The following is a 13,015-nucleotide window of genomic DNA, read 5'->3' on the forward strand; positions in this document are numbered from 1 at the left end:
GGAGCGAAAAACAGCTGGATACATGATTTGTTCTTGCTAAAGGTATGTATTATAAATATTTAATCACACGTATTTCTTTGACTTGTCACAAGGGATCATCTTGAGCTAATCTTACCCGGGATTTTCACTTCTAGTAATTAAATAAATATTTATATAAATGTTAACAGGGGAATGTTTGTATTCTATTTCGAAGTTTTTTTAAATTGTGGTACACATCAAATTCTGCACGTTCTTATTCCGCCTGAAGATTTTTCCTCATATTTTAGCAAAGCTGTGCCAGGTGTGTGGCTGATTACACTTTTTGTTCATGCTTCCTTCGCTGCTTTTATTTTTCAATATAATACTTTGCCAAAAGTTGTCCAATCCAGGAATTGCATGGCTTATCATTATGATCCATATGTATTATTACAAGTAATACCAAGGCTAGTACACCAATACCAATAAGGATTCTAATGTTTTTCTGGAAGTTGTAGTGCCATCATAAAAACTGCTCATCAGATCAACCTAAAATTGCTTCATGTAGCAACTTAACTTAAAAGGATGATACTGATTGAAGGAATTTTTAGTATATATCATGGTATATATTGTATTTAATTATATATATTTTTCAAATACAAACATTTTGGATGCTGTTTTGGGTTAACAGTGCCTTATTATTCTGCATACCCTTTCACTGGATTTAACTCAGTAAGATCGGTGCGAGATCGGTGAGACTGTTGGAGCGACGCTGAATCCAAACACGAAATAAAAGAGTTAAATAATTTTCATATTCTAGACGATGGACGTTCATATTTTCAGCTAAAGTCTTTAAAAAAAGCCACGGTATGAAGTTTGAGTTTAAAGTTATGTTTACGTCACGTCTTCTTCCGTGAGTTTATTGGCGTGTTGTAAGGCAGAAATCTGATTGCTGTCTGACTCATTGCTGTCTGACTCATGTCTGACCCAGAGTTTCCAGATTATCTGATTACTCAAGAGCATGTAAACGTGTTGATCTGATTATCTGCAGTTATCAGATTATTAAGAGCATATAAACACACTCATTAACTTACTGCAGTCTGGTTTCTCTTTTGACAATAAACTGGACTAACTTACCTCAGACTTCAACTCACTACATGAGCCTCAGTGTGTTTTACATGGTTTGAGTCACATCCATGTCTGATCTACTCAGACCAGCGCAACACACACTAACACACCACCACCACGTCAGTATTACTGCAGGACTGAGAAAGATCCACCACCCAAATAGTACCTGCTCTGTGAGGGTCCATGGAGGTCCTGACCACTGAAGAACAGGGTAACAGCGTATCAGAGAAACAGATGGACTACAGTCTGTAACTGTAGAACTGCAGAGTGCAGCTATACAGTCAGTGGAGCTGATAAAGTGGACAGTGAGCGTAGAAACGAGGAGCTGGTCACAGTGTTATTCCTGATCGGTGTATTAACTTCAACACTGATCAGGATACTTGGGTTGAAATGTAAGGCTTATTCACTTTTGGAATATGAAGATGGGGAATCAGTTATGTCAGTAGATGGTTAAGTTTATTATAGTGAGGCATGTCAGGTTTTCCTCCATGCCTAGATTAACATGATTAATACCATTCAATTTTCTTTGTTTTTTTTCTATTCCAGCTCCTGAAACATCTCTTAAATAAGGCTGTAGAGTCAAATATTCTCCGGTTATTTTGCTTGCAGCAGTGCCTGTGCAAATGCCTAAGCCTTGATCTTGATATGTAAATAATATCTTCTGCCAATGTGTTATGCAAGGAGTGCCTATGCAAAAAAAGTGCTTAACAAACATTTGGTAATTTTCATGAACACTGCATCTTGAGCGACAGACTTTTAGGCACATCATTCTGGATCTTGTCTGAATGCAGGGCTTCTCAGGCAGTGCTCGAGGCTATCAGGAGTGCTTTTGCATATGAAACTTTTCTCAGTGTTTATTAAATTGCAAGCTTTTACAAAATCACTTTTTGTCCCACAAGGAAGCTCAGGTTCTGGCAAAGCTCTCAAAGAGATGGGATCTCAAAACAAACAGCCAATACCAACACTGTAATGTGTGTGACTGACATTGTCTGGGATTACATGCAAAGATTTTTGCCAATCCGATTGAATACAATTTGATTACAGATTGAGACTGAGGAGTTTATTCTCAGTCTATTCAACAATCTGAAGAACATGTCCCATTTTCATGCTCACTACAAGTAATCTGATCCAAAATGACATGCATGTGTGATTAAAACTTAGAGTAAACATTACCATGACAGCGAACATCCCATGAGTCCAGTGAGTGAGATGAGCAGCAGTGAGCAGTGCTTGTGTTTCTAACTGACGTCAGACTCAGGAAAACGTCCTTCACATGTCCTTATTAAAGAAGCCCGAGAGGAAGACGTCGTGCTCTGAGACACACAAGCTGGACGTCCGTCCCGCCGCCGTCTTTTAAAGATCAGAGCATGAACATCGCCTCCTCTGCAGACCAGTTTCTGCTCCGCCGTGTTGAACGGTATAAACTCTCACTGTGACGCGACGCACATGCAGAACTGACTGAAACTTTCTGATGTCTCAAACTTAGTCTGCTGTTTAAAATGTGCTGGTCAGGGTTTCATGAGAGTCCATCATAAAGTAACACTGGCATTAATGCCTCGATAAAATTGGGGGCAGTCGTGGGCTGGAGGGTAGGGAACCAGCCTTGTCACTGGATGGTCACTGGTTTGTTCCCCTTAGTACCTCACTGAAGTGCCCTTGAGCAAGACACCTAACCCCCAACTGCTCCCTGGGTGCTGTGGATAGGGCTGCCCACCACTCTGGGCAAGTGTGCTCATTGTCACCTAGTGATCTTCAAACCCTCAGGCGGCACTGCATTAAAACCAGACATGATTCTGAAATGGAAATCATTGCATGGGTTCAGGAACACTTCCACAAATCACTGTCTGAGCACAGTTCGCTGTGCAATCCACAAATATAAGTTAAAGCTGTATCATGCAAAGAAGTCTTATGTCAGCACGATCCAGAAACGCTGCCACCTTCTCTGGGCCAGGGCTCATTTAAAATGGACTGAGACAAAATAGAAAACTGCTCTGTGGTCAGATGAATCGAAATTGAAATTCTTTTTGGAAACCATGGATGCCTTGTGCTGCAGACTCAAGAGGAGATGGACCGGCTTGTTATCAGTGCACAGTTCAAAAGCCATCCAGACAGCGTCTGGATTTCAGTGAGGACTTTATATTTCAGCAAGACAGCGATAAACTACATGCATGGCTTCCCAAAAGAAGAGTCCAGGTGCTGGACTGACCTGCCTGCAGTCCAGACCTTTCACCAAAAAAGAACATTTGGTGCATCATGGAATGAATGGAATGAAAACAAAGAAGACCCAGAACTGAGCAGCTGGAATCCCACATCAGACGAGAATGGGACAACATTCCTCTCCCAAAACTAAAGCAACTGCTCTCCTCACTTCCCAGATGATTACAGACTGGTGTTAAAGAAGAGGCGATGCTACACAACAGTGGACATGACCCTGTCCCGACTTTTTTGAGATGCTTTGCTGCCATCAAGTTCTGAATGAGTTCGTGTTTTTCATGAAATGGTAAAATGTCTCACTTTCAACATTGGAAATATGTTCTATGTTCCACTGTGAATGAAATTGGGTTTATGAGATTTACAAACCATTGCCTTCTGTTTCTATTTACATTTATTTACATATATTTAAATTTTACACAGCATCTCACCTTTTTTGGAATTGGGGCTGAATTAGAAAAGTTGACTCTAATGCACCAAAATGCCCTAATTTGAGGGAAAAAGAAAAGATAAATGAAATGAATGATTATGATGTAATTAAGACCCCATCAATTATATTATTTCATTACCTCTAAGGCTTCATGTTTATATAACTTAAGACAATGAGACTGCAAAATGTTTCAGCAACATGTTTTCATGTTTCACAGAGGTTTCTAAACTTTTTCCCCAAGTCACTAAGCAGGGCGGTGACCTGACAAAGAAGCAGAACCTGATTGGTCCTCTTGTGTGTTTTCAAAGTGCTGACTGGCTCACAAACAGAATCCTATAGAACTAAGTTAGAGTTGGACTTTGGAGACAGAACCCTTTTTTCTAGATGAAGAGTCCGAAAAAGCATATAATTAAAAAGGACTCCTCACATAATGTTAAGAATTCATAACATAATGTTATAATACCAAAGGGACGGCTTGCCCGACAGAAATGGCATGCAGCTAACGGCAGTTCAATAATGTTGTTTTACATTAGACTATATTAGTATTAGACAACCTATTGGACAAACAGTAAGATTATTCAAACAACACCCCGTTGATGTAATCAGATACCAGTGCTGATGGAAGATGATCTCTATGCATGTTTAAACACAGGAGTTGATGCTTAAGGCTAAATCCTGTCTATTGTGGTATTGCAGCTGAACAAATTCAACAAAAATTCTGGCTCCCTCTTTCTCAGCTGTCTCATAGCAAACATGATGGCCACTTCATCAAGTGCTAAGCTTAGTAAAGCTGTGAAGCAGCAGTACATGGAGCTCCCACAGAGGGACACAGTGCAGGCCATGTACATCTGGATAGACAGCACTGGAGAGGATCTCCGATGCAAGACCAAGACTCTGAACGCGGAACCTCAAACCATTGAAGGTACCTTACATTAAAATGCAATCATTTTCCACAGTCGTTAGATTTCTGTGCTGCTCTGTACTGTGTTCAGTGTTGTGTTATATGTCATTATATTCAGTATTGTGTGTGCCTGGGACTGTGACTGTATTTATATTTTATGGCATTTGCCTGACCTCTCCATGGATCACCACCTTATCGTGGTGGAGAGGTTTGTGTGCTTGAAGGACCCTAGGAGCTATGTTGTCTGGAGCAAAATCTCCTGGTAGGGTCTCCCATGGCAAACTGGTCCTAGGTGACAGGCCAGACAAAGTGTGATCCATATCCACCCCTATGAGGACAACAAAGCCGGACTTGTGTACCCTGCCCGGATCAGGGTTACCGGGGCCCCACCCTGGAGCCAGGCCTGGGGGAGGGGCTCGCCAGCGAGCGTCTGGTGGCCGGGCATTCACTCATGGTGCCCGGCCGGGCCCAGCCCGAAGGAGCTACATGAGTCCCCCCTCCCATCGACCCACCAGCGATGGGAGGGGCAGTAGTAGGGGTGCGGTGCATTGTGGATCGGGCAGTGTCCGAAGGCGTGGGCCTTGGCGTTCTGATCCTCGGTTGATGAAACTGGCTTTTGGAACTTGGAACGTTACCTCACTGGCGGGGAAGGAGCCTGAGTTGGTGCGCGAGGTTGAGAGATACCGGCTAGATATAGTCTGGCTCACCTCAACACACAGCTTGGGCTGTGGGTCCAATCTCCTTGAGAGGGGCTGGACTTTTTTCTTTTCTGGAGTTGCCCATGGTGAGAGGCGGCGGGCAGGTGTGGGCTTTCTCATAGCCCCTCGACTCGGCGCCTGTATGTTGGGGTTTTCCCTGGTGGACGAGAGGGTAGCTTCCCTACGCCTTCGGGTTGGGGAACGGGTCCTGACTGTTGTCTGTACTTATGCACCGAACAGCAGTTCAGAATACCCAGCCTTCATAGAGTCCTTGGAAGGGGTGCTTGAAAGTTCTCCTCCTGGAGACTTGATTGTCCTACTGGGGGACTTCAACGCTCACGTGGGCAACGACAGTAAGACCTGGAGGGGTGTGATTGGGAGGAATGGCCTCTCTGATCTGAACCCGAGTGGTGTTCAGTTTTTGGACTTCAGTGCAAACCACAGTTTGTCCATAACGAACACCATGTTTGAACACAAGGATGTCCATAAGTGCACATGGCACCAGGACACTCTAGGCCGCAGTTCAATGATTGACTTTGTAGTCGTGTCAGCGGACTTGCGGCCATGTGTACTGGACACTCGGGTAAAGAGAGGAGCTGAGCTGTCAACTGATCACCACCTGGTGGTGAGTTGGATCAGGTGGTGGGGGAAGATGCCAGTCAGACCAGGCAAACCCAAACGTATAGTGAGGGTTTGCTGGGAACGTCTGGCAGAAGAACCTGTCAGATTGATCTTCAACTCACACCTCCGTCAGAACTTTGACCAGATATCGGGGGAGGTGGGGGACATTGACTCAGAATGGGCCATGTTCCGCTCCTCCATTGTTGAAGCGGCTGACTGTAGCTGTGGTCGCAAGGTAGTTGGTGCCTGTCGGGGCGGTAATCCTCGAACCCGGTGGTGGACACCCCAGGTGAGAGATGCCGTCAAGCTGAAGAAGGAGTCCTACCGGACATGGTTGGCCTGTAGGACACCAGAGGCAGCTGGCAGGTATCGACAGGCCAAGCGATCTGCGGCTTCAGTCGTTGCCAAGGCAAAAACCCGGGTGTGGGAAGAGTTCGGTGAGGCCTTGGAAAGTGACTTTAAGTCGGCTCCGAAAAGATTCTGGCAAACCGTCAGGCGACTCAGAAGGGGAAAGCAGTGTGCCACTAGCACTGTATATAGTGGAGGTGGTGTGCTGCTGTCTTCGACTGAAGACGTCATTGGGCGGTGGAAGGAATACTTTGAGGACCTTCTCAATCCCACCAACACGTTCTCCAGTGAGGAGGCAGAGTCTGGGGACACGGGAATAGGCTTGTCCATTACTGAGGCCGAAGTCGCTAAGGTAGTTAAAAAGCTCCTTGGCGGCAGGGCTGCAGGGGTGGATGAGATCCGTCCTGAGTTCCTCAAGGCTCTGGATGTTGTGGGGCTGTCTTGGCTGACACGCCTTTTCAACATTGCGTGGACATCGGGGGTAGTGCCACTTGATTGGCAGACTGGGGTGGTGGTGCCTCTTTTTAAAAAGGGGGACCAGAGGGTGTGTTCCAACTACAGGGGAATCACACTCCTCAGCCTCCCTGGTAAGGTCTATGCAAGGGTACTGGAGAAGAGAGTCCGGCTTATAGTCAAACCTCGGATTCAGGAGGACCAGTGCGGGTTCCACCCTGGTCGTGGAACACTGGACCAACTCTTTACCCTCTCCAGGATTCTGGAGGGTTCATGGGAGTTTGCCCAACCAGTCTACATGTGCTTTGTGGATTTGGAGAAGGCATTCGACTGTGTTCCCCGGGGTATTCTGTGGGAGGTGCTTCGGGAGTACGGGGTACATGGCTCTTTGCTACGAGCCATTCAGGCCCTGTACCAACAAAGCAGGAGCTTGGTTCGCATGGCCGGCAGTAAGTCAGACTTTTTCCCAGTGAGAGTTGGACTCCGTCAGGGCTGCCCTTTGTCACCGATTCTATTCATAATTTTTATGGATAGAATTTCTAGGCGCAGTCAGGGGATGGAGGGTGTCTGGTTTGGTGACCTCAGGGTCACATCGCTGCTGTTTGCAGATGATGTGGTCCTATTGGGGACATCAGGCCGTGAACTTCAGCTTTCACTGGATCGGTTTGCAGCCGAGTGTGAAGCGGCCGGGATGAGGATCAGTACCTCCAAATCCGAGGCCACGGTTCTCACGCGGGAAAGGGTGGAGAGCCCTTTCTGGGTCGGGGATGAGCTCTTGCCTCAAGTGGAGGAGTTTAAGTATCTCGGGGTCTTGTTCACGAGTGATGGTACAAGGGAGCGGGAGATTGACAGGCGGATTGGTGCTGGGTCAGCAGTGATGCGGGCTCTTTACCGGTCTGTTGTGGTAAAGAAAGAGCTGAGCCATAAGGCAAGGCTCTCGATTTACTGGTCGATCTACGGTCCCACCCTCTCCTATGGTCATGAGCTTTGGGTAATGACCGAAAGAACGAGATCGCGAATACAAGTGGCTGAAATGAGTTTCCTCCGCAGGGTGGCTGGACTCTCCCTTAGAGATAGGGTGAGAAGTTCGGTCATCCGGGAGGGACTCGGAGTAGAGCCGCTGCTTCTTCACGTCGAGAGGAGCCACTTGAGGTGGTTCGGGCATCTTGTTAGGATGCCTCCTGGACGCCCCCCTTGGGAGGTGTCACAGGCAAGTCCACCGGGGAGGAGACCCCGGGGAAGACCCAGGACACGCTGGCGTGACTATATCACCCAGCTGGCCTGGGAGCGCCTCGGAATCCCTCCCAGGGAGCTAGTGGAAGTGGCTGGGGAAAGGGAGGTCTGGGCTTCATTGCTCAGGATGCTGCCCCCACGACCCGAACCCCGGAGAAGCGGAAGATGATGGATGGATGGATGGATGGATGGATGGATGGATGGCATTTGCCTGACGCTCTTATCCAGAGCGACTTACAATTTGATCATTTCACACAAGAAGGCGAAGGCAGTGTTAGGAGTCTTGCCCAAGGACGCTTATTGGTGTAGTGGGGTGCTTGAACCCTAGTGTACAGCGTAGAAGGCAGAGGTGTTACCCACTACACTATACTAACCACTAGAATCAGATTAAGATTAAGATTAAGTGACCCTCATTAGTCCCACAACGGGGAAATTTCACCTCCGCATTTAACCCATTCGTGAAGTGAAACACCACATACACACCTGTGAGCACACACACACTAGGGGGCAGGTAGCACACTTGCCCGGAGTGGTGGGCAGCCCAATCCGCAGCGCCCGGGGAGCAGTTGGGGGTTAGGTGTCTTGCTCAAGTGCTGTCGGCTCTGGGGATCGAACCGGCGACCTTCCGGTCACAAGGCTGGTTCCCTAATCTGTACCAATCATCAATTTAGAACATTATTCTGCCTATTCTTGTTTATCCCTACATGGTCATGTCTGTCACACCTGTCACTTGTCATGTACAGGCTGCGCCTAATCTTGGCATCAGTCCTGCTATAAAACTACATCAGCCCAGTGTCTTACTGGCTGGTTAGGCATCTGGTACCTGCGCGCAAACATCTCCAGACATACGGCTGGTCCCCTGGATAAGTGAGGGTTTGGATTCTTGCATCATTCATATGAGGACGCAACAAACATTGGGTTGAGGCAAATATATGCAAATAAAAGAAAGCAGTAAACACATTCATTAAGACAACACTCATGAAACTTTTAGCTTTGTGCTCTAAAAGTCTGTGCAGTGTAAGTAATGCTTATTTGTTAGCTTTGTAATTCTAACATATTTGAATGTGGCATTTATCATTTAATGAAACTGTCTATAACCACCAGCAAGAAAAGTGCTAAGTAAGTAAAAAATATTATTATTATTATTATTTATTATATTTAGCATGTATGCCAGCAGAATGAGGTTTTTTTGCTTATATTTTCACAAGAAAAAAATGGAGCTTTACTCAAACTCAATATATGGCCGTGGGTAGTGCTTTCGCCTTACAGCAAGAAGGGCCTGGTATTGATTCCTGGCTCTGCAGTCAGGGTCGTCTCTGTGTGGGGTTTGCATGTCCTCCCCTTGTCTGCGTGGGTTTCCTCCCACAGTCCAAAGACATGGAGTCAGGCCTGTTGGACACCCTTAACTGCCCCAGGTATGAGTGTATTAAATAGGAATTAGTTTATTTAGCCACTGGTGACCTGTCCAAGGTGTATCCTGCCTTCCACACAATGACTCCAGCTCCCCCTGGTGACCCGCCTTTTTCCCTGTGCCTTTGTGGACTGCTCGCCTGTTGTTACGTTTGTCTTCTTATACTGGCCGTGTTTCCTGGATTTGACCCACGCTACTTTTGTGACCCTTTGATCCTTTTAGCTGCGAGTGTCTGATCTTTCTGGCATATTACACTTAGATGAGGTGTTAGCAAGACATATGAAATGCTTTCTCTACACTCTCTTGTGGGCCTCCTTATGCTGTTACTGCTGTTTGCTAATGGCTGCACTTCTTTGCAGATGTCCCAGAGTGGAATTTTGTTGGATCAGACAACGACATGTACCTCATCCCCAGGGCCATGTTTAGAGACCCATTCAGGAAGGACCCCAACAAGCTCATTCTGTGTGAAGCGCTCAGACGTGACTGTAAACCTGCAGGTAAGAGAAATTATTTTAATGAATTTGCTAGTAAAATATCACGTCTCTCTTTATTAAATGGAGGGTAAACAGTGGAAAACCTCTTAAAGTCAATGTAAGTGGGAAATAACAAATATTCATGATGTTTGTGTAAAACACATTATAAACGAGGTCTTCTGCACAGCATCTCACAAAAGTGAGTGCACCCCTCACATTTCTACAAATATTTTATTCTATCTTTTAATGGGATGACACTATAGAAATTAAACTTGGGTATAATTTAAAGTGGTCAGTGTGCAGCTTGTATAGCAGTGCAGATTTACTGTCCTCTGAAAAGAACAACACACAGACATTAATGTCTAAATAGCTGGCAGCACAAGTGAGTCCACCTCACAGTGAACATGTCCAGATTGTGCCCAGTTGTGTCGTCGTCCCTCCCTGGTGTCATGTGACTTGTTAGAGTTACAGGGTTCCAGGTGTGAATGGGGAGCAGGGCTGTTAAATTTGGTGTTTTGGGTACAATTCACTCACACTGGCCACTGGATATTCAACACGGCACCTCATGGTAAAGAATCTCTGAGGATGTGAGAAATAGAATTAATGCTCTCCATAAAGACACCTGGGCTATAAGAAGACTTAACACCCTGAAACTGAGCCACGGTGGCCGAGGTCATACAGCTGTTTTCCAGGACAGGGTTCACTCAGAACAGGCCAGGTTCAACCAAAGAGTCCACATGTTCAGCGTCATATCCAGAGGTTGGCTTCAAAAAATAGATGAATGAGTGCTGCCAGCATTGCTGCAGAGGTTGAAGAAGTGGGAGGTCAGCCTGTCAGTGCTCAGACCATACGCCACACAATGCATCAACTCAGTCTGCATGGCCATCGTCCCAGAAGGTAGCCTCTTCTGAAGCTGATGCACAAGAAACCCTGCAAGCAGTCCAAGAAGATGGATTACTGGAACCATGTCCTGTGGTCTGACGAGACCAAGATAAACTTGTTTGGCTCAGATGGTGTCCAGCATGTGTGGTGGCACCCTGGTGAGGAGCACCAAGACAACTGTCTCTGGCCTACAATCAAGCATGGTGGTGGTAGCATCATGGTCTGGGGCTGCATGAGTGCTGCCGGCACTGGGGAGCTGCGTTTCATTGAGGGAAACATGAATTCCACTGCATGGCAGTTTTCCAACTCGACAGTGATGCCAAACACACCTCCAAGATGACCACTGCCTTGCTGAAGGTAAAGGTGATGGACTGGCCAAGTGTGACTCCAGACCTAAACCCAGTTGAGCACCTGTGGGGCTTCCTCAAGCAGAAGGAGGAGGAGCGCAAGGTGTCTAACATCCACCAGCTCCGTGACGTCATCATGGAGGAGTGGAAGAGGATTCCAGTAGCAGCCTGTGCAGCTCTGGTGAATTCCATGCCCAAGAGGGTTCAGGCAGTGCTAGATAATAATGATGGTCACACTAAATATTGACCCTTTGAGCCCAATGTTCACTGTGAGGTGGACTCACTTGTGCTGCCAGCTATTTAGACGTTAATGTCTGTGTGTTGTTCTTTTCAGAGGACAGTAAATCTGCACTGCTATACAAACTGCACACTGACCACTTTAAGTTCTGTCCAAGTTTCATTTCTATAGTGTGAAAAGATATAATAAAATATTTGTAGAAACGTGAGGGTTGCACTCACTTTTGTGAGATACTGCATGTGTTTTGGTCGACAGTAAGTGAGAGTGGATGGAGGGATACATGATATGACTGGATAATTTTTTTCTCAGCCTTCTGGTGCATGGTGGCGCAAGCAAAACATTTTAGAGGAGGGCAACAGTCATTACATTTTGATGGAAAATTGTAGGAAAAATGTGAATTTAATCTTGCAAATGGCATTTGTATGACAAATAGTGCTTAATATGACCAGAGACATGAACTAAAAAAGTTTATAAAAAGTCATTTTTGATTTCAACCCGACTTGAATGCTTTAATCAAACCCTGTCCGTTTCAGAAACCAACCTTCGTCACACATGCAAAAAGATTATGGACATGGTGGAGAACCTGCATCCATGGTTCGGTATGGAACAGGAGTACACACTTTTTGGCATTGATGGTCGTCCTTTTGGCTGGCCCACAAATGGCTTCCCTGGACCACAAGGTAAATACTGAGCAGACCTAGGACATGTTTATCCAGCATTTAGGCCAGCATCTCAAATCTAGATGATCCAAAACAATTGCCTGAAAGGCCAATGTAGCAGTCTGAGTGAATGGCTCTATATACTGTATGTTTGAACAGGCCCTTATTACTGTGGAGTGGGTGCAGATAAAGCCTACGGGAGAGACATTGCTGAAGCACATTACAGAGCCTGTCTGTACGCAGGGGTTGAGATTTGTGGAAGCAATGCTGAAGTTATGCCTGCACAGGTAAATGTCTTAAAAACCCAACTAGAACAAACAGAACATCTATTCATTTTAAAATGCCGTAGTTCACCACTTTGGTTACATTTCAGACCGTAATGTCAAATAATTGCACTGAAATTGACCCTTCATTTACCTTACCTGAACACATCTGCTGTTCAGCCATTTCGGACTGAGCCACAGGTAGCTTACATGTCACTGTCCACACTCTTTTCTCCTTATTGATAGGAAAGCTGTTACATCAATCCATTTACATTTAGCATCTAAAACAGGGGTCTTTAATTAAATTCAGTAAGGTCCAGTCAAAGAAAATTTCCTCAAGCAAAGATCCGGAACATCTAACTTGCAATATGATGTTGTGCCATATACTGTTTACTGAAGTTGCCGAGTGGAAATATCAGCATCTTATACAGTCAACAACTGGTGGTTGGTTAATGTAGTGGTTAACACCTCTGCCTTGTAGACTGGGGTTCAATCCCCACCTGGGCAAACACCTTACACTACACCAATAAGAGTCCTTGGGCAAGACTCCTAACACCACCTTGGCCTGCCTATGTAAAATTATCAAATTGTAAGTCGCTCTGGATAAGAGCGTCAGCCAAATTCCATAAAGGTAAATATCAGACCAAATAAAGTCCAGTTCAGTCAGATTTCAGCAACATTTAATTGTCAGGTTTCCCTTTTTAGGTCACGACATGTAAAATAATCCGGAAGTGGCCAGGCTCCTCATAATCTGGCTCTACCAC

The 13,015-nt window shown here is 45.7% G+C and overlaps 1 protein-coding gene across 1 annotated transcript in view; it reads left to right on the top strand.

Moving 5' to 3' along the window:
• Positions 1-13,015, top strand: part of LOC108416093 (glutamine synthetase-like) — a 24,456-nt gene continuing 11,441 nt past the window's right edge. The window contains exons 1-5 of the mRNA XM_037536345.1: positions 1-42; positions 4,462-4,646; positions 9,749-9,886; positions 11,863-12,009; positions 12,148-12,275. Of these exons, the coding sequence (XP_037392242.1) occupies positions 4,478-4,646; positions 9,749-9,886; positions 11,863-12,009; positions 12,148-12,275 (582 nt within the window). The 5' untranslated portion in view covers positions 1-42; positions 4,462-4,477. The remainder of the gene's footprint in view (positions 43-4,461; positions 4,647-9,748; positions 9,887-11,862; positions 12,010-12,147; positions 12,276-13,015) is intronic.

The sequence above is a fragment of the Pygocentrus nattereri genome, chromosome 30, assembly GCF_015220715.1.
Source record: "Pygocentrus nattereri isolate fPygNat1 chromosome 30, fPygNat1.pri, whole genome shotgun sequence".
NCBI lineage: Eukaryota > Metazoa > Chordata > Actinopteri > Characiformes > Serrasalmidae > Pygocentrus > Pygocentrus nattereri.